Genomic DNA, 21651 nt, shown 5'->3' on the forward strand with positions numbered 1-21651 from the left:
AAATGACTTTGTGCATACCAGCAGGTCCAGCTCTATGTTCAGCGGCTCTGTGTTGTGGTTGAGGTTGTTGGCGTGGGTCGAGCTGCTGTCTGACCTGTCGTCGTCCATCATAATGGCGCAGGCGTCGCTGCAGTCCAGCCCGTTGGGTATTGGCTTGCGCTTCTTAATGCTGTTCTCCCACTTTTGGAGCTGACGTTGGTGATGAATTCGGTAAAAGTAGAATATTCCGACAAGCATTATCCCCATCACCAGCATAGGCAGCAGGCTCACCAGGACCACTGACAACAAGGGGTCATCTGGATCTGTTTCCACAGCTGGGAAAAAACAAAAAAAGGATGAAAATTATAAGAAGTTGGAGAGTATGAGGAATGCAAGAGTATGAAGGCACCTGATGAAGTGTATAGTCTATAGTGGAGGGTATGCCAAATGAGTATTTAGCTACTAGATGTAAGATATAAAAATTCCCCATCTAAAAGCTGAACTACTTGTGGGTTGTTGATGACATTAAGAATCACTTTGAAATCGTCATGAAAGCCAGCTACGAAGAGGCTTATAATGTGGCATGTGCTGAATGTGGTTGAACAACACTAAGAGTGAGTCAAAATAGTTTGTTGTCACGCCTACAGGACTGCGCCGTGTTTGACTTGCCTTATCTGAAGCCAAGGTGGGCGGATGTAGATGTGCTTGTAACCGCTGACACGGCTACAAAGCTACTGCTGAACAACAGGAGTAGTAGAAGCAACCATTTTTGACTAGTTAAAAGACTGTTAATGCACAGTCAGCATCTCGAGTGCCTTCTTCATAAAAAATGCCCTCGGCTGCAATGTTGGTTAGCATTTACCAGAGAAGAAGAAAATTTCGTTGAAATCTAAATAATGGCAGTTTCATTTCTTTTTTCAGTTCTTTCTTTTTGTGCGTCAGCTGAATTTCTCCCTTGACATGCATGAACAATCAGGAGCCCCGTACGTATTACTGTCAACACATTTTTAAGAAAGAAGCAGGAGTCCAAGGAAAAGCAACACTAAGTGAAGGCAGTGGCATGAAGATGGACTTTTTGACAACTCATTTTAATTTGTGTCTGCCACTAATTTGCATGAAAAACCAGCACGCTGCTGCCTTCCACGCTCGTACACTAACAGCCCTGCACGAGCTAGGCCACCACAGGGTAATCACCCTTTAAGCCTGTGATATGAAAACATCATGCTGGCCCTGGCTCCACGGAGCGCTGTAAATCTTGCACATTCCCTCTTAACAATGAGCATAAAATATATTTATAGGCCCTGTATCTTTTGGTTTGTGATCTTAGTAGGGAGGGAGCTGACTCTATTCTCAGTCAATAGATCTACAGTGGACACTGCCAAAAGTGAGTGAGCTGCCTCTACAGCTTACTGAGCTATAGCATTAACTAGATCCTCTGAATTTGACTGCCAGTCCGGCCAGAACGGCAGCCAACCCTCAGAACTGCAGCGGCGGCGAGAGAACAGTTGAAGGACTGTCTGCATAGACTTGGCCCGTCCCGGCCTGGTCTGCTCTGGCTGGGCAGCTTTTCAAAGAGTGTCTCACTCAGTGTCTCAAGGGTACATTACCCTCCAGAGTGAAGTTGCCACAGTGGCAGGCTGTAGGTTCTCGGACCAAGGTCTGACTATTGAGCTGAAAGAGCACCACTCTGCATCGACTTTTCTACTTGAATCTTGTTTTGTGGTTAAATATAGATTTGTGCTGGTTATGGATCTTTTTGGCATTTTTTAAATTACTTTTTAATGCGGATTTGAACCAAAGTGCATTACTCCCTCAGTCACTCAGACTGCTGAAGAGAGCATAGCCTCCTCTGCAAAGGTTCTTCTTACAAATTCTACTATCAGTGGACTACATGACGTCATCAAATGACTTTGTAGTAGTTAGTAGGGGTAGGAGTTGTTGTGGGTGGCTGCTGCTGCTGCATGCTTGTATGATTTCTTTGTCTCAGCTGCATCGCTTTTTATGAAAGTCTACCCTAAACTAGTGAATAATCCATGTGGTTGAAATAGCAAACAAAACATTAGTCTTGTATTTTGGTGGTTTTTGAACAGCTTTCGGGCTGGAAACCATTTGCTGTATCTGGCAACGCTGTCGCATTACTGCAATCTGCCTTGAAGTACCCAGATGTTGCACGCACCTTCAAAGATATGCACTCATAAAGCATGCACATTACCAGTTAGACCACTGTATTAAAACTGCCACTCAGCCCAGTGCCCATTTCCTGAGGGCTAACGCCCATGCTCCATGTGGCCAAACCTGAGGGAGCAGGATTTGACAGGAAAATGGAGGTGCAACTTTCTGAATTGATAATCCATGGCTCATCATGTGTGGGGCAATCTAGAGGACTACAGCTGGCTAGCACGCCTGAAAACAATGGCAGTCACTATAAATACACTACCATTACATAAATACATTAGCAAGCTACTTAGCCACAACTGTTTTTAATTTAACTAGCTTGCAAGCTGATGCTAATACAGGCTAGCTAATGGTACTCAGGGGTCTTTCTTAATCATTAAATCACAGAGAACTGAAGTAACCGAGTAAAAGCTGTTAGGTAAGTTTGAAGGCATTAAACTCAGTTACGTTAATTTGTTCTCGCAGCCTTCATTTGAGAGTTCTCGCAGTTTGAACTGAGCCGTAATCAGTCAAAAAGCATGTTTTAGTATTTTAATAGCTAGTTTAATTTGCAAAGGTGCCGTGAAGTAGCAAAGACTGAACCACTACACAGAAAAAAATTGAAGTCTGCTGCATCAGTCGTGCAAGTCCAAGGAGGTTTTACCTTTTTGTTTATTATGTTTAACTGCAGCGTATACACCGTCATTACCTGTCTAATTTGCACACTTTAAGCTGTCTGATTCCCACTCCTTAAACTCACTTTCTCTTCATGATGAATAATATCTTCATTTTGTGCGCGTGTGTGTGTGTGTGTGAGGACGAAGTAGTAAATCTTGCTCAGATTGCTTTGGGCAAAACCGCCGAGGTAATGAATCAAACAGTTTGAACACACATGCAGTTTTTTATCTTTCCAGACTGCAGGCAACTTCAAAAGTTCACCAGCAAAATGTTTTGCAAAAACGGCTGCCAGACAGTCAGACACTTCGACTCAAATTCCATGTGGATGTACGTGTGTGTGTAAGCTTTAAGGGTTTTAGGATTGCTTTGAGGTTTTTGGGGTTTTTATGATTATTTCCTTGCTGTCTTGCTGCCATGATTAGGGTGTGTATTTGAGGTAGGAACACGGCCAATCAGGCGGTGCCAAGATAAACCGGTAATAGGACTCATGTTGCCTTTTCCAATCAGGATGCCAGAGCATTGCTCCAAGAGGTTTAACACATCATTCCGACTAATAGAGAGATCCCCGCCTCGGGCCTCCGATTCCTACTCACGTCATCAATGTGTGTGTGTGTGTGTGTGTGTGTACCGTTGCGAATTCAGGGATCTTGAACGCTGCCATCTCTGACTCACACATTTAACGGTTAATTACTTGGACTCCTCAAAACGGTTTGTTCAGTCACAAGTCGCATATTACAGAAAGGAACTCCTTTCTTCGGAAAACGACGGAACCAGACATGATTTCATGTTTGAAGCAGGTGATGGCCAGATCGATGGTAGCCATTATAAACACAGAGGAGGCTGAAGCACGCGTCCAACAGGCCTACACCGTGCCAGTTCGTCTCTACCACGCCAGCGTTTGAACCGGCGCTCATGCTGACTTGATCATTTCCATTCGGAGCTGGAGATTTTGTTTACACGGAGGAACATGGAAAAACGAAGGCTGTGCATCAATCAGAGTCAGATGATTGAATTTTTGTCACGGCGAAGCATGTGGTGCTTTCCTGTTCTTGGGGCACATGTGGCAAAACACTGTGATAAGATAACTACAATAACGTGAGGTAATGTTTAGCCAGTGATAAGTTTATGGTGACGTCTCTAAGTAAGAGCTCGGAGCTGATAAGATGCTGATATAGTGGCTCTGTGACAGTTCCCCGTAAAGCTGATTTTGATATGCATGACAATGAATAGTGTAAAATAAGTTTTACATACATTTGCACATTTGGAAATTAAAAGCACTGACATTTCCTGCAGAGCACGTTGGACTGATTCCTCAAAGTATCTTGCAGCAATTTTGCAGCTTCAACTGTGGAACACATGGCTCTTACCATATCTGGAGGGATTAGGACGAAATGTTCATGTATGGGCCCTTCTGAGCTTAATTATGCAAGGCAATTTCATTACCCTAACTCCCAGAATACAACTAGTACGATACAGCTGAAGGTATTAGTTCAACAATCTGTCAAACTGACAGAAAGCCAAAATGCCCAGATACACTGATATCAGCCTCGGGGAATGACGTTATTTCTGTTATTTCTGTTATTTCTGACGACCATTCTTATGTGACAGCCATGTATTAGAGTTCCTTGATGGGATAATGGATGTCCACACAAGCCATAAAAGAAAAACAACTGAATTTAATGGTCATATTGGTCATATAATCAGATCTAGTTGAATCCAGTAGAGTTTGAACCCTCGTAATGTATATAAATAACCTGCCTTTATCCAGCCCGGTAACATATTATGGTGGAGCGTGGAGGAATCCAACCACAGGCAGGGTAGTAACACCGACTAAAAGTGAATATCACGCTCACTATTTACTTGTTATGGTAACAGCGCTGCTTTTACAACCGGACTGCTTCATAAACATGCCTCATATCTCTCCAGCTCCCTGTCTCTTCCCTCAAACATCTCTCCTCCTCTGCTTGGTTTGCGCCTGTCCATCGACTTCCTCAGCCCATCGAGATGTTCTCCATCCCGGCAAACGGGACTCTTCTCCTTTTCCTCCATTTCCTCCTTTCCTGCATCTAAAAGAGCTGGCCTGTTTGAGTCATTTTGTCTATAAAGTGGCCTGCTCTGCGACTGAACGACCGCCGTACTCACTGATGGCATGCCAAGATTCCACAGTGAAGGAGGAACTGTAAAAATATGAATAAAAGGCACATCCTGGTACAGAGCACATCTTCTCCTCTTCCTCTTTGCGGGCTGCATCGAGAAGTCATTGCACTCAATTTTTCCCCTTTCCCGATGTTTATCTCTTCTTCCCCTTCTTCATCGTCAAAATAGAAACGCCCAATTGGCATCAAAAATCCCCGCGCCGTGAGGAAAACCGCATTCATCGCGAGCAATGCCAAAATAGCCCGTGAAACCCTTGGAAGAGATCAGCCGACATCTGTGCCACAACCCTGACTGCATGAGTACAGGAATCCATGTCAGAAATGAATTAGTTCTCCCCTTCATGTCATAATGTAGAAAGCCTCCAAGCCTGTACAACTGACTTTCACAAGAGCACAGCTGTAAATACAGCGCTAGAAACAAATAGCATGTTACTGTGACAAGGCAGCGGCATCAATGCCCGAAATTAGTTCCCGAGCGCCAAAACACATGTGTAACTGATTCTGACTGAAAGGCGGTGATCGTCTGCTCTCAATCATTTTTACACGATCTTAATTTGAAACAACTGCCGTGTCACAGCAGTCCAGGTCTCTCGGAGTATACGAGGGATTACCACCGATAACTTTTTATGCCCTCGCTACAAGGGCTGGGAAAGTACAGGATGTCTAAAACCAGGATACAAAAGCATGCGGTTAGACGTGAAAAAAAGTGTCGTTTTGATTTTGTGTACGTTTCAACTGTCTGAACGCTGAAAGATTACACACTACAGCAAGACCACAGTTTTCTAAACTGATTTAAAACCATGTTATAATGTACACATGGAGACAATCTCAAAAAGGATTTTTTTCCCCCTACCATCCGAAATAGTTCACTCTCAAATCAAACCTGTAACTTGAAACATACCAGCTTTGTAAATATGCTTTAAGGTTCGTCCGAGGAAGAGGTTTCCCAAGTCGTCTGGCCAAAACATGGTTTCCTGCAGCTACAGTATGTGTCTCTGTAGCTTTCCTTGACCTTTATATTATACCATTTTTTATTGAAACGTATGAAATTAGTGGTTAAAAGATGAATTGTCTTCTTTTTCCCTCGCTTTCTTTGACGCCTGAAGCTGTAACTACTTTGACATAACAGGTTACACATCATTGCACACATGAATCAGCGTTAAGACTGGTGTTTGTTGTTTCTGTCACCCTGACTAGTCTAGCACACTTTGCGCTATCGCTCTAGTTCTTTTTCGGTCACCGACAACATCGTGTGACAACATACCTCGATCAGTCATAACATTATGACCACCTTCCCTTCCTAATATTGTGTAGTCCAAAACAGTTGTGACTCATCAGAGAATGGACACGAGTCTTCTGTGTCCTGTGGTGTCTGGGAACAGAATGTTGTTAGTGGGGGCCTTTGGGTCCTATGGGTTGAGGGGAGGGGCCTCTGTGGATCATCCCACAGACACTTGATCAGTTTGGAGATCTAGTGAATTTGGAGGCCAGGTCAACACCTTGTGCTGTTCTTCGTGTTTTTTTTAGTTGTTCCTGAAGTGTTTTTGTGTGTGTGCCTGTGTCAGGCCGCATCTATCAAGGAGTGACATTGGGTTGGGGGTCCTTGGTCTGGTCTAGGTGGGCGCTACATGTCTAAGTAACGTCCACATGAATGAATGCCAGGTCCAAAAGCAGAACATTGTATTGTCACAAGATGGTCAATGTCATTTACTTCTCCTGTCAGTGGTCTTAATGTTGTGGCTGATCGATGTAAGAAGCTCTTTACTTGCCAAAACCTATACTATATTCAGAAGATAGCTGTAGACATTGACCTAATTTTTCAGTGTTGGGCAGATAGTGGGGTTAGCTTGCGGTTGAAGAGAATGAACAAAAACAGTAAAGTTGCACGTCCTGAAATCAAAACAACAAACCCAAAGAGGCTAAATGCCTTGATGAATTGTCTGTGCATTCATCCTTAAGTTATATAGTCCACAATTTGCATACAGTACTTTAATTATTTCAATCAAAGTTAGAAAAATAACTTTAAAAGCTACATTTCTTTCTCTGTGATGGATTATCAAGGCGATTGCCTCATAGTACATCTGTAAACTTGACACAGCTGTGTCTCCCACGTTGAGCAGCTTTGAAGAACAGCAGCTATGATTTACTATTATTATTATTGTTCCATCTTATCAGATGGAGCCTTGATACATCTCCCCGTCTGTCCCTGTCTGATTAACATATGACTGGCATCTTGCTGAGCTGTCGATCAACACCCAACAAGCCCGGCCAGTGTTCACGGCTGTGGGATAATAATGTTCACTCCCTCACTGTGACATTTCCAACACATGTTTGATCGTACAAACCCATTCACTGTCACACATGAGAACCCACAAGTGTGACTCTCAGGCAATAAACCGCGCGCACAACAACACTATTGCAAGCATGTCACAAGAATGTAATGCAGGGGAGGAACAATGCGAGGCATTTGCAGAGGAATAAGCCATGGCAGCGGCCCAACAAACAAACAAGGACTTCCTGCTGCATGTATCCTCAATGGGAGGAAGGAACCACAGCCCTTACCCTCAGGGGGTCCGAGTGTGTGAGTGTGTGTGTGTTTCAGTGAGAGATCAGGCTGACAGACACAAAACAGATTAGGATTTACAAAAATACTGTATGTTTGCTTCGTAGAACAACTGGACTTGTTAATTTCATCATGAAGAGCTAAGTTAGCGTTTATTAACAACGCAGGGCGGTGAATGATTGCACAGAAGAATAGAGACTCATTAACTGAACACAGGAAAGTCAGAACCCCACCTCCTTTACAAAATGGGGAAAAAACTTCCCATAAGTGCTGGTTATGGCCATGTAGATAAAAATAATAGCTAATTTACTGCCCACATAATAGTTGTTTGTGGATGAGGCCATTACCAAAGAGGTTATGCTCAGTTTGCAACACAAACCAACCAAATTATAGTCGCACACAGGCAGATTCATGACTGTGAGACTAGTTACCACGAGATGAACTAGCTAAAACTGTATACCAGTAAAAAGAAACATGACGTATAGTTTAGCTATAATGGCACGGTTACAACGATTTGAGATTTACACTAATCAGCCACAACATTAAAACCACTGACAGGAGAAGTAAAATCATTGACCATCTTGTGACAATTCAGTGTTCTGCTGGGAAACTTTTGGACCTGGGATTCATTCATGTGGATGTTACTTAGACATGTAGCACCCACAGACAAGACCAGGCACCCCCACCCCATAGCAATGACACTCCTTGATGGCAGCAGCCATCCCCAGCAGGATGCAGTCTGACACAGGCACAAACAAAAACAGCACAAGGTGTTGACCTGGCCTCCAAATTCCCTAGATCCCAAACTGATCAAGCATCTGTGGGATGATCCACAGAGGCCCCTCCCCTCAAAGGCCCCCACTAATAACATTCTGTTCCCAGACACCACAGGACACCCACAGAAGGCCAGTGTCCATTCTCTGATGAGTCACAACGGTTTTGGAGGCCTACACAATATTAGGACATAATGGTCATAAGGTTATGCCTGATCAGTGAATGTAAGAGCTTCAGGTGCAGGTGCAACAAGGTGAAATTACAGTGCCAGAACAAAGGAGATGGGGTCTCACCTGCAAATTTTTGTACCGCAAAAAATAAGCAAAACTCTCCACATGACTACTTACCGCTATACGGGACAAGGACCTATAATCTGTTATAACACGTCCAACCCACATAATCTAGAGCATATACTAGCACATAGCACATAAATGGTACAAAGTAGTCAGTCAGGTGGTTATAAGAGGACCCTAATCTGGTTTAATAACGCTGCAACATCAGAAGAGAATGAATAAATTAGCTGTCCCATAACAGCAGACTGTTTTTCACCCCAGAGGTGTTCTGTACATATGCGGCCTGTTCACCATGTGCTGAAGATGTTTCAGATTTGAGTTAAACACAGACAGGAAACCATACGTCTGAGCTCACCAGTGTGGCTGGCCTGCACGCACATACACACACACGCATGCAAACACACATCCAGAGGCTGAGAAAAGACAAGCAGTTTTTCTTCTCAGCGCTGTGAGAGGTACGCTGCACCCAGCTGTGGGTCTGTGACCACACTGAGGATTCCCCGACTGTTGTTTACGTGCGATACAAACATGCGTTTCCACTTCCTGTTTGCGATGACGCTGCATTTTCTAGTTATTCCACAGGACAGTAGCAGAGATAACGAGACCCCGCCCCCACCCCAAAAAGAAACCCTACATCACTGTGAACTTTACAAAAAAAGACGTACGCCGAAATACACACAGAGTTTCCTTGTCAGTGGTTGGAGGGAAAGTCACAGGAGGAGGAGGCGGAGGAAGAGGGGGGTGGGAAGATGACAGCGAAGATGAATGATGATTTATTGGTAAATGAAAGAAGCCACAACAGGCAACACGCTGACTGACACGGTAAAACAGAGAGTCAAACATGACCAGAAGCACTTGGTCGCTCATTTACAACTAAAATATGAGGAAGGAATTCGAATGTGTTGTTCTGATAATCTGTTGATTTCATAGTTGGCCAACCAGACACGCATTAACAGCTGAGTAAACAGTGTCTGCATTTTCCGCTCTTCTTTTCTCTCGCTTGAATGCCTTTGTTTGTAGAAGCACGACTTGTCTGTTCTCACTGGAAGAAGTTCACAATCTGCAGTAGGTTATCTTCAACTAATCCCATGAAAGGTTGCAGAGAAAGCAACACCATTAATACTCTGCTGAGACTAGACCTTCATGAGTCACTTTTAGTTTCAACTACAGGACCCAGTTTGAGGTAAGCGGTGAGCTGTCTTTTTAAAAATGAAGCTCTGTATTTGTGGTAGTTTTAAAAGATATTTAGCAGGAGAGTGATGTGGATGGACTAACATCTGCCTGTTTTCTTTGGTGACGTAACCATGGATGTGTCTCCACCCTGTCCTGACTCTAAAGTTGCTTAAACTTTCAATATATTTACCAGTTTCTTGCTAACTTTTCATTTGCTTTTCGTCTTGTCTGCACCAAATCAGGTTTATCACATTGATGTGATGTTATGTACTCACGGGGGAAGAATTGCAGTTTGTCGTTACACTCCTCATCTGTACAGGAGCAGATGTGAGCCACACCATCGGTTGTGTTCCTCTCCTTCATCACACACGTGGGGCTGTCGTAGTCGTCCAGCATAACGCCGTACAGAGGCAGGGACGGGTCGTGGCAGAGAGTCTCGATGGAGGAGCCTGTATCGTTCTTCCACCTGGCCGACAAACAGACAGAGCAGAGGGGTAATATTTAAACAGTGTACGCCTTATAAAAGAAACTACCTCGTTACCAAGTAACTCATAGTAAGGTGATGGAAGCGGTCTTCCGCTCTTGGGTACCTACCAGATGACCACACAGATCTCATCGACGTTTTCGCAGGTGGATGTGATGGAGCAGTTGGACATGCAAGTCCCGGTGCCGTCACAGGACGAAGGCTCCAAATCACAGAACTTACAAAGCTTGTTGTAGCGGAAAGTATAGGGCGGACCTGGAGATAAAAAAACAAACAAACAAAAAAACATCTATCAGGTTACAGTCACATTTCATACATTTATTTTTTCCTGGGATATTTTCTTGTGGTATGGTATAAAACATGGCAATGTGGTCTTTGGTGCACAGGATGATGTCTCTGTAAGCACAGTTCTGATACTTGTGATACTTTCCCGTGGACATGTATGAACCCCAGAGGATAAAACATTGTGTTTTTGTGTCCCATGACCTTTAAAAATCAACATAAGGGAAAAAGCTAATCCCACTACGAGCAGAGTCACATTACTAAATGCATTGTAAAAAAGTCCTAAACTTCACAACATCATGCATCCCCTTCAGTGTGTCAAGCAGTGCTAGTAGCAGGGAAGATGATCTGCTCTCGTCTTCATTGCCTGTCCTCTTTACTAGCACCGAGTCAAGGCTAAACAAGGCCTAGTGAGAAGGCCTATCTAAAGCGTAGCTACCACATACAAAAAAATAAATAAAAAACTGCCTAACAGGCTTCTGCAAAACTAGCGGCAAGTGCAACACGAGGCCCAAGGCACAGTCCTCCAGGATGTGAGTCTCCTACTCTTCTTCATACACTGAAGCTGCAGCAGCTAATGTTAGCTCTTAGCACAACATCGTGCAATGGTGGATATGTTAGCAAATAATTAGACCTGCAACCAGCATGGAGAAAAAATCCTGCGGAGTTTTGTTTCTGGCCAACTGATGAATGTAACGCACATTTCAGCTCTGTTTTTGGTCTCCACCCTTTTCCTGGCTCCGAAGATGCTTAAATCTTGAATATATTTACCAGACACTCGGCAGCTTTGTATATCTGTTATTTGCTTAGTCTTGACTGCAGCCAAACAGATTTGTTGCAACGGTGCGCAAGGGCAGTTGGCAAAAACCAAAACAATGAGCTGAAAGGTTCTAAATTGAGGGACTGCAGGACCGAGTCTCTCTGTGTGTTAATCACAGCTGAAGTTCAACCTCATTAGAGCGTGATGGTTTCATGTACTCACTGGGGGGAAATTGGAGATTGTCGTTACACTCCTCATCTGTACAGGAGCAGATGTGAGCCACTCCATCGGTTGTGTTCCTCTCCTTCATCACACAGGTGCGGCTGTCGTAGTCGTCCAGCATAACGCCGTACAGAGGCTGGAGCGGGTCGTGGCAGAGAGTCTCAACAGTGGGGCCTGTCTCACTCTTCCTCCTGACAGACACACAATCAGAGCATTAAAAAAAACTACCAAGTTACCAAGTTAATCAGTGTAAGGTGATGGAGGAAGTCTTCTGCTCTTGGGCACCTACCAGATGGCCACACAGATCTCGTTGATGTTTTCACAGATGGATAGGATGGAGCAGTTGGACATGCAAGTCCCGGTGCCATCACAGGATGAAGGCTTCAGATCACAGAACTTACAAAACTTGTTGTAGCGGAAAGGATCGGGCAGACCTGGGGATAAAACACACACACACACACACACACACACACACACACACACACACACACACACACACACACACACACAATCACATTTCATACATTACGTTTTTTTTCTGGGATATTTTCTTGTGGTATGGTATAAAACATGGCAATGTGGTTTTTGGTTCACAGGATGATGTCGCTGTAAGCACAGTTCTGATACTTGTGATACTTTCCCGTGGACATGTATAAACCCCAGAGGATAAAACATTGTGTTTTTGTGTCCCATGACCTTTAAAAATCAACATAAGGAAAAAAACTAATCCCCACATGACCAGGAAACAACACAGCCTAATGAAACCCTTGCTATGGACACGAGTCCTCCCAAAATGATGAATCCTTCTAATCTGCAACACTATGAGCAGAGTCACATTACCAAATATGAACACTTTGTAAACAAACTTATCCTAATCTCCTAAATGAGCTGCAACACAAACATGTCGTGATGTAATGCTTCATATGTTAGCAAATATGCTGGTTTCATGAACTCACTGGGGTGAAATTGGAGTTTTTCATTACACTCCTCATCTGTACAGGAGCAGATGTGAGCCACCCCGTCGGTTGTCTTCCTCTCCTTCATCACACAGGTGGGGCTGGTGTAGTCGTCCAGCATAACGCCGTACAGAGGCTGGAGTGGGTCGTGGCAGAGAGTCTCTATGGAGGACCCTGTCTCACCCTCCCTCCTGACAGACAGACAGACAAACAGAGCAGAGGTGTAATATATAAACAGTGAATGCGTTAAAACTGTGTCTAGTTGCATGGTAAGATTCATATTCATATACCAACCAGATGGCCACACAGACATCGCTGATGTTAGGACAGGTGGATGTGACGGAGCAGGGGGATATGCAGGTCCCGGTGCCATCACAGGACGAAGGCTCCAGATCACAGAACTTACAAATTTTCTTTAGTTGGAAGGTGTTGTGAAAAGGAGGCACATCTGAAAATTATACACACAAAAATAAACATTTTTTTTTTGTCTGTTTCCTGTGGCATGATACAGGACATGCAACAGGCAATGTGGTCTTTGGTCCACGGGATGAAACCTGGATGTCAGAGTCCTAAATGAGCTGGTAAACTGACAGCAGAAAGGTAACTAGCTACCTTAAACTAGGGCACAGGTGTCAAACACATGGCCTGCGGTGCAAAATTGGCCCGCCAGAGGGCCCAATCCATCCCGCAGGATGAATTTTTCCAGTTGAAGTAACTGCTATTCCTCGGGTTTAGTAAGAGTTGTGGACATAACACAACAATAAAACCTAGAGCTATACAGAAACTGCACTTATAGTGGTCCGGACCCCTTGAGATCAAACTGGGCTGCATGTGGCCCCTGAACTCAAATGAGTTTGACACCCCTGAACTTGGCACTTCGCAACATCATGCATCCCCTTTAGTTTCTTGCTGTTTTCAGTCCCAAACCACCAAACCTGACAAGTAAGAGTAGCGGGGAAGATGATCCGTCCTGTCTCTCATCAGCTCTCGTCTTAACTAGCACCGAGTGAAGGCTAAACAAGGCTCAGTGAGGGGGGCATCGCCTCTCCAAAATGTAACTACCACGAGCCAGTAAATAAAAATAGCTCAAATGGCTTAAATATCAAAAAGCATTACTTCTTACCCTCTAATCTAGCTCAGTCTCCACAAACTAGAAGCTAGCAGGAGAGTGTGGTGGGAGTACTAACATCTGTTGCTTTCAGTTATTATATAGTAATGCCTGCGTTTAATGTAGCAGTGACTGATTTCTTTGGTAATTTGGGAACACTGGAATGAGCTGCAGGCACAACGCAGACATGTCGTCACGTAGTGGAGGATGTGATAGAAAATACGCTGGGTTTATGTACTCACCAGGGGGAAATAGGAGTTCGTCGTTACACTCCCTCCCCATACAGGAGCAGACGTGAGCCACCCCGTTGGTTGTCTTCCTCTCCTTCATCACACAGGTGGGGCTGGTGTAGTCGTCCAGCAAAACGCCGTACAGAGGCAGGAATGGGTTGTGGCAGATTGTCTCAACAGAGGAGCCTGTCTCACCCTCCCTCCTGACAGACAGACAGACAAACAGAGCAGAGGTGTAATATATAAACAGTGAATGCATTAAAACTGTGTCTAGTTCCACAGTAAATCATATTCATATACCAACCAGATGGCCACACAGATCTCGCTGATGCTTTCACAGGCGGATGTGATGGAGCAGTTGGTCGTGCAGGTCCCGGTGCCGTCACACGACGAAGGCTCCAGATCACAGAACTTACAAACATTGTGCTTGATGATGCGGTCAAAAAAAGACTCCTCTGAAAAATGATACACACAAAAAGAAACATAAGGTTAAGTTCATACTTTTTTTTATTTTTTTTTTGTCGTGGTGTGGTGGTTAGCGCTGATCCCTCACAGCAAGGAGGTCCTGGGCTCTAATCCATCATCCGACTGGGGCCTTTCTGTGTGGCGTTTGCATGTTCTCCCTGTGTCTGTGTGGGTTCTCTCCGGGTACTCCGGCTTCCTCCCACTGTCCAAAGACATGCTCGTTAGGTAGGTGTGAGTGTGAATGGTTGTCTGTATCTCTGACTGTCTCTCTGCCCTCCAGAGGACAAGCGGTTACAGAAAATGAATGAATGAATGAATGTTTTCTGTGGCATGGTACAAGACATGCAACAGACAATGCAGTCTTGGGTCGGCACGATAAAACCTGTTTCCACAGGAGGAGAACAGAAGGAACTACGGTTCCTGGTAGTTGCACTTTTCACAAAGACCCTCAAATGCATACAGACACACTTTGACACAGGTGCTGCGTGCTCACATAAACGTATATTAATCCAAGTAAACAAGAGCTTGTTTGGTAGAGGAAGGAAGAGAGCAGGCTAAAAGCTACAGAAATACATTAAATAACTAGAATTGCCCCTTATTTTGGCAAAACAAAAGCTTTCGCAGTAATGAGCGGTGAATAATTTTTGTTTTCTTAACGTAGAGACTGTTTTAGAACACAGGCACCGGCCATCACCTCAAGCTCACTGCCAGTAAAACCAATGAGCGTGTCGCAAACTGCGTCTCAGTAATGGTACGTTCACACTGTCAGCAATCTGTTCACGCGAAAGCACCATAAAGTGAAGTGGGTGGACTCCTACTTGAAATTTACCTAAACTTTTGTCGTATTTAGCGTAAATGTAAATGTATCTGCTTTACAGAAACGTGGGAGATGAAGGTGCTGGATATAAATGAATGTCTGCTGCTTTTAGGTCAGTCATAGTCCCCACCCCTTCCAAACTTCCTAAAAATTTAGCTGAAAGACCGTAAAAATCTCCACAGTGCTCAGGAGTTTGTAATTCTCTTTGGGTTAATCACGCTGAGTGATTCACTTCAAATCTCATCATCATCATCATCATCCTTATACAAATAACTGCAGCATCAGATTTAAACAGGCACATACAAGTCTTATTGTCAACTACGCAGTGTAAAAGACCACAGCTGACTGACTTTATTATGGGTGGGACCATGTACTGTTATCTAAGATAATCACTACCAGAAAAACACCTCTGCCTCTGAGCCACACTCTAGATCAACCACCGCAAATGCGCTAAACGAGGCCTGGGGCAACTGCAGGCTCTGCAGAAGAAGGAAACAAACACACACACAATGACTAACACAGGCAACCATCACCGAATCAATGACCAGTTTATGCCAAGTGACAGCAGTTCCTTAGATCAAAAGATTTTAGACACATAACCACTCAAGTTCGCAGAATCTCGTTATCTTGACATGTGGCACTGAAAACTACACAGAGCCTGTGAAGTACATCATCATTTTTCCTTCAGTGCCTTCAAGTTGACTGCAAACTCCTTTCCTAAAAGAAGCAATACATCCAGTATATTCATTCATCTTCTGTAACTGCTTGTCCTCTGGAGGGTTGCAGGGGGGATTGGAGCCTATCCCAGCCTTCACTGGGCAAAAGTGGGGTACACCCTGGACAGGTCGCCAGTCTATCTCAGGGCTGACACACTCCAGTTAACCTAACAAGCATGTCTTGGCCGATGGATTCAAACCCAGAACCTCCTCGCTGTGAGCCATCAAGGCTAACCACCACCACACCACTGTTCCTCCCTAAATCCAGTATATTCTATTTCAATTCATGCATGTATCAACGTCAAATCCATGTGAGAAATGATTCACAAGTTTTCCAAAGTACATGACACATGACGTGGATAATTTTAAATGTGGACACGGACTTAGATGTGCGCAACAACTCCATGTGACCTCGTCATACGGCGAATGCGCTTTTCATGTACACCAGGTTGTAGCTGAACTCGGTATTTTGTGCCATCATATGTTGTACAATTAAGCGTCACCGACAGCTTTTTTTTTTTTTATTTATTTCTGCCGCATAATAAAGGAACCATCCGCTTTCAGATGTGGTTGCACTGATTGGAAGGTAGTGCTTGCGGTATAGGGAGTCGCGTGCTGCTTGGGTTGGCAGCGTAATCAGCAAAATCTTATCCCTGTCATTCTCCTTTGCATGACTCGAGCCGCCTACGCTGCTCTGATCTCCCTCTGCTCTGTGACCTGCTCGGGCATGTCTCTGACTTCAAGCCGACGGCTAGCTTAGGAAAAACTGTAAACAAAAAAAAAAAAAAGGTAGCCCACGTTAGCTTGTGAGGTTTATAGAGATTAAATATGTCTTTTTATGATTTATTTAGAAATTCAGAAAGGGAAGGAAGTTTCTCCATGCGGCTTTGGTGTTCAAATAATTTAACCTGCTGGGTGGGAAAGGAGCTCTGAGCTCACTGCGTTGTGGTGCAAAGGGGTGGTTTCAGAGTAGTGGAAATCCTCCTTTTGCAGGGAGGTCCGAGTTTAATGCCTCCTTGTCGTCAAGCATCTGCCCTGGTTCAGCTTCACTGAGCAGGACCCTGAATTCCATGCAGCTCTGCGCCATGTTTATCTATTACATTTAAATGAGCAGAAACGCTGGGTTCTGCTTCAAGAGTTCTTTAACTTAAAGCAAAAATTTGGTCTATGTTTTACTAAATTTCATATACATACTCCTGCACAGATCTGACCGTAAGTATTTGGAACACTACACAGATTTTTTTTCTTCAGGGTTTATGTTTATACACACGTTTTCTGAAATAAAACATTGCCTCTGCTTTAATTTAAGGAGGTTTGTGTCAAAATTAAAACATCTTTGGAAGATAAATAGCAATTTGAACACACAGTGTGAAAGGCATCCCAAGTAATAAGTGACTTGTCATGTCCACAGTAAACACATGCTGCACAGCAAGTTAAGATTACTTTCCAGAATGTAGGCAACAGAAAATAAATGACTTCATGTCCTCAGAGGAATCAGCACAAGATGAAAACCCCCTGGAAAACTTGAAAATAAAAACAGTCCAGCCAGCTTCATTCATTCATTCATTCATTCATCCTCTGTAACCGCTTATCCTCTGGAGGGTCGCAGGAGTGCTGAAGCCTATCCCAGCTGTCATTGAGCGAGAGGCAGGGTACACTCTGGACAGGTTGCTAGTCTATCTAAAGGCTAACACAGAGAGACAGACCACCATTCACACTCACACCTACGGCCAATTTAGAATCACAAATTAACCTAACGAGCATGTCTTTGGACGGTGGGAGGAAGGAAGGGCCCCTTGGGGAAAAAAACAGCTCACGACACAAAGCATGCCACCTCATCTGCCAAACACAGGGGTGCTTCTTTTATGTTTTGGATAGTTTTAAGATGTATGTTCATTGGAACAGGCAAGCTGGCATTTGTGATTTTATGATGACCAGACTTTCAGAGTTGACTTAAGTTCACTATTCTGTACAAATACAGACAGTCAAAGCAACCAAACTGCTGAGCAGGGAAAGGAGGTTGAATATCCTCAACTGACACACTCAGTCGCTTGAGCCTGTTGATGCAGACCAGATTCAAGGTGAGCTGAAGGTGGTTGCATTAAGGTATGAGTATCTGCAAGGAAGCTATAGAGGGTTAGGGTCTGTGTGTCAAAGATGTACCACATGAATGAAGCAGCTGATGCTAATCATCAAATGCAAAGTTGACATCAGCGCTCTCCCAGAACTAATGCCAAACACTAGTGCAGATATTCCTTACTTTACCCCTTTTATCCCCCAGTAGGCATTCCTCTCCGGAGTGAGTGAAAAAAAAGTTCATCTGATATGACAAATAGTCGGTTCACCGTGATGAAAAGGGCGCCTCTCTCGCAAATGACAACAACAGCCCAGACACGTCTGAAATCATGGAGACAACTGCAGTCTATGCTATCGTGTAATCAGCTGAATCAGCCGTGCACCCGTAGAGGCCAATGGTGAAACCCAACTAGACCAGGGGAGGACTTCACACATGGATTCTCATAACCCACCCTGTATGTCGTCAACTGCGCCAGTTCCCTTATAGGACCCTGGCCGGTCTGTGTGTGTGTTTACATGGGCGGTGTGTGTGCTCATGCGACACCTGATCGTCGTCTGCACAGGTCGAGTTATTCATTTAACAGGAAGCACAGTTAATATCCTTTCAAGACACATTTCGTCACACAGAGTCTGGTTTGGGGCAGGACAGGGAGAGTGAAACAGCAGAGAGTTAACACCCACACAAAACCTCAGAGACAAATAAAAACTGCCGATTTAGTGCAGCAAAGTGCCACAGAGACTACCGTAAAATTCGGTGTATAAGCCGCACTTTTTTTCCTTTTTTTTTCATCTAAAAAGTTGGGTGCGGCTTATACACCGGTGCGACCTATATACCAGGGTAAATGCTGACATTGTAAATTTGACCCACAAGATGGCGCTACGTAGCTACGTAGCGCCGTCATATAGCCAGCCAGTGTGCGTAAGACGCCATTTTATCACAGACACATGCACGACACCGACACGACGACAGTACGACTACACATGCCTGGGAAAATTACAAGAAAGAGCTACACGGCAGCCCAAAAACTCCACGTTGTGGAGTTTGCGGAACAGAATGGAAATCGCCACGCGGGGAGAGAGTTTAATGTTGATGAGAAACAGGTTCGTGAGTGGCGGAGAAACAAAGCTAAACTTGAAGTCATGGTGAAAACTAAGAAAGCTAACAGAGGGAGAAAATGTCTGTGGCCACGGGTGGAAGATGCCGTTTTTGAGTGGATCGCTGAGCAAAGAAGCAAACTAGTCCCCGTGTCAAAAAACATGATTCGGATGAAAGCAATAGAGGTAGCGAAAGAGTTGGATGAGACTGATTTCCGTGGTGGCCTCAGCTGGTGTGACAGGTTCATGAAAAGAAAAGCACTGTCCCTTCGAAGAAGAACTCGCATCTCACAAAAGATGCCGATGGACTATGAAGAAAAAATGATAACGTTCCAGCGATTCATTATTAAAATGCGCCGGCAGAATTCATATGCACTCGGCCAAATTGGAAACATGGACGAGGTGCCGATGTGCTTTGATATGCCGCCCGACCGCACCGTCAATAACCGAGGCGAAAAAACAGTGCAGATCAAGACGTCGGGACACGAGAAATCACATTTCACTGTTGTTTTGTCATGTTGCGCTGATGGCACCAAACTACAGCCACTCATCATCTTCAAAAGGAAGACGGCTCCCAAAGAGCGCATGCCGGCAGGTGTCTGTGTACGAGTGCATAAGAAAGGATGGATGGAGGAAACGGTAGGTTATTAGTTTGTTTTAAACCATGTCTTTGCGCTGTGCTTTTAAATTTTTTTTTTATGAAAAAAATAATAATATCATTTTATTCAATTTTTTATCTCAGGGCATGATTGACTGGATTAAAACTGTCTGGGGGAGAAGACCCGGTGGACTTCTAAAGAAAAAGGCGCTTCTGGTGATGGATGCATTCAGAGGTCATTTACACAAGTCTGTGCGCGAACAGCTTAAGACCATGAAAACAGATGTGGCGATCATTCCTGGCGGGATGACCGGGATTTTGCAACCTCTGGACGTCGGAGTGAACAAACCATTCAAAGACCGGATTCGGCAGAAATGGGTGGATTGGCTTCAAAGAGATGATCACGCATTCACACCGCGGGGTAATCTGAAGAGACCCGCACTGGCCACAGTGTGCGGGTGGGTAAAAGACAGCTGGGAGGACATTCCCTCAGAGCTTATAACACGGGCCTTCCTGAAATGCTCAATTTCGAACCGACTGGATGGCACCGAGGACGACGCTCTGTTTGACTCTGGAACTGGGACTAACGCCGAGTCGGAGGACAGTGATGTGAATCTGCTGGCAGAGCGCTATGATGACTTGGTCACAATGTTTGGACACAGTGACGATTCTGAGGAAGAGTTTTTGGGATTTTAGTAAGCATTTATAGCTACAGCCTCCACAATGTAATAAGGTAAACAGTCTTGTTATTAAAAAAAGAGAAAATGAGTTTAAGGTACTTGGTTAAAGAATGTTTAAGTTAATTTAAGCTCATGGTTTAGATGTTGTACTACTGTTTACTTAAGAAGTTAACTGAAAAACTGCAATCTGAAAAGTAAACCTGCTGAATAGGTTATGTTTTGAATGTTTCAAATTAAAATAAATGGAAACAGTGTTGAAATAACATGTGTAATGTTTTATTAACAAATAGCAATAGAAAACCTTGTTTTCCCAGTTTGAGGCCCTAAAAAATAGACTGCGGCTTATATACCGGTGCGGCTTATATTCCGAGTTTTACGGTATATGGATCTGAATGAGTAACAAGGTCAGAGTTACGCTCTGCGCAGCCACAGAGCTCAATGTGGTGTTGATTTCTTTTTTTATTGCACTATTGTGAAATACTGATTACACATTAGGGGTTATTAACCATAAGCTTTTGCAGAACTGTTTATTTACTCTTTATAACTCTTTATTTTGGTCTTTTAGCACGTGTCCCCGCTCTCCTATATAGTTAAACATTTTGGGAAATACATTTTTTCCTTTTTCTTTCATTTGTTTCTTTTTCATATTGTTTTCTACCGGAATGAAATAAAAATAAACGTGTTAATCTGTTGTCTGAACTAGAGTCAGAATCTTTATAGGCTGCCAATAGAGCTAAAACAAAGATTCCCAACCTGGATACCTTGCCAATTCCGAAAGGGTACATGGAAAAATCATTTAAGAAAACTGACTTCCTGGATAGGAAGCAAAAAAGCCTGAAGAGTTGACAAAAGTACACTCTTAACCCGAATTAGTTGACTTTACTCGCAAATCGCGTGGAAACCCGTTGCCCTATACCACTTTAGTTTTTTCACAAGCTAAAACTAAACATGTCAAGTTGTATTAACATAGAACCTTAAGTTTATATTTATATTTATTAGTAGTGTGTACTGAAAATCATTAAGATAAAATTAGCTAATATACTCATAATTATTACAATCACTGTATTTTCCTCTAATTTATTTTTTATTTTTTGTATGAAATGTTTCAATTAAAGTGGATGGAAATGAAGAAACACCTTTAAATGCTCCATTGCATTTTATTTAAGAAAAATGGCAAAACAAAACAGAAAAATTCTGGCCACTGTTTCTGTCGCTCCAGAGGTGAGTGTGAGAGTATCTCTGTTTCTGCTGTACTGGGTGTGTCACTGAAGACTTCATCAGATAAGACAGAAACCAGTTCAAGGACAGGGATGACTTTGACTGTTGGTCTCTCTGGAAGTTCTTCAGTATCTGTCAGATTGCATAGTTCATTATTGAAATCCGGATCTTGGT

At 43.7% G+C, this 21651-nt stretch overlaps 1 protein-coding gene across 2 annotated transcripts in view; it reads right to left on the bottom strand.

Annotated features, from left to right (window-relative positions):
* The window catches only part of LOC311497314 (TGF-beta receptor type-2-like), a 42044-nt gene that overhangs the window by 13562 nt on the left and 6831 nt on the right, over window positions 1–21651 (bottom strand). The window contains exons 2-10 of one of the 2 annotated variants that reach the window (XM_084557578.1): window positions 14117–14267; window positions 13825–14015; window positions 12769–12922; window positions 12475–12665; window positions 11808–11952; window positions 11519–11709; window positions 10365–10509; window positions 10046–10236; window positions 19–314 (exon numbers count right to left, since the gene is read on the bottom strand). In XM_084557578.1, the coding sequence (XP_084413704.1) occupies window positions 19–314; window positions 10046–10236; window positions 10365–10509; window positions 11519–11709; window positions 11808–11952; window positions 12475–12665; window positions 12769–12922; window positions 13825–14015; window positions 14117–14267 (1655 nt within the window). The remainder of the gene's footprint in view (window positions 1–18; window positions 315–10045; window positions 10237–10364; window positions 10510–11518; window positions 11710–11807; window positions 11953–12474; window positions 12666–12768; window positions 12923–13824; window positions 14016–14116; window positions 14268–21651) is intronic. The other variant, XM_084557579.1, reaches the window with a different exon arrangement.

The sequence above is a fragment of the Chelon labrosus genome (genome assembly GCF_963514085.1).
Source record: "Chelon labrosus genome assembly, chromosome: 12".
NCBI lineage: Eukaryota > Metazoa > Chordata > Actinopteri > Mugiliformes > Mugilidae > Chelon > Chelon labrosus.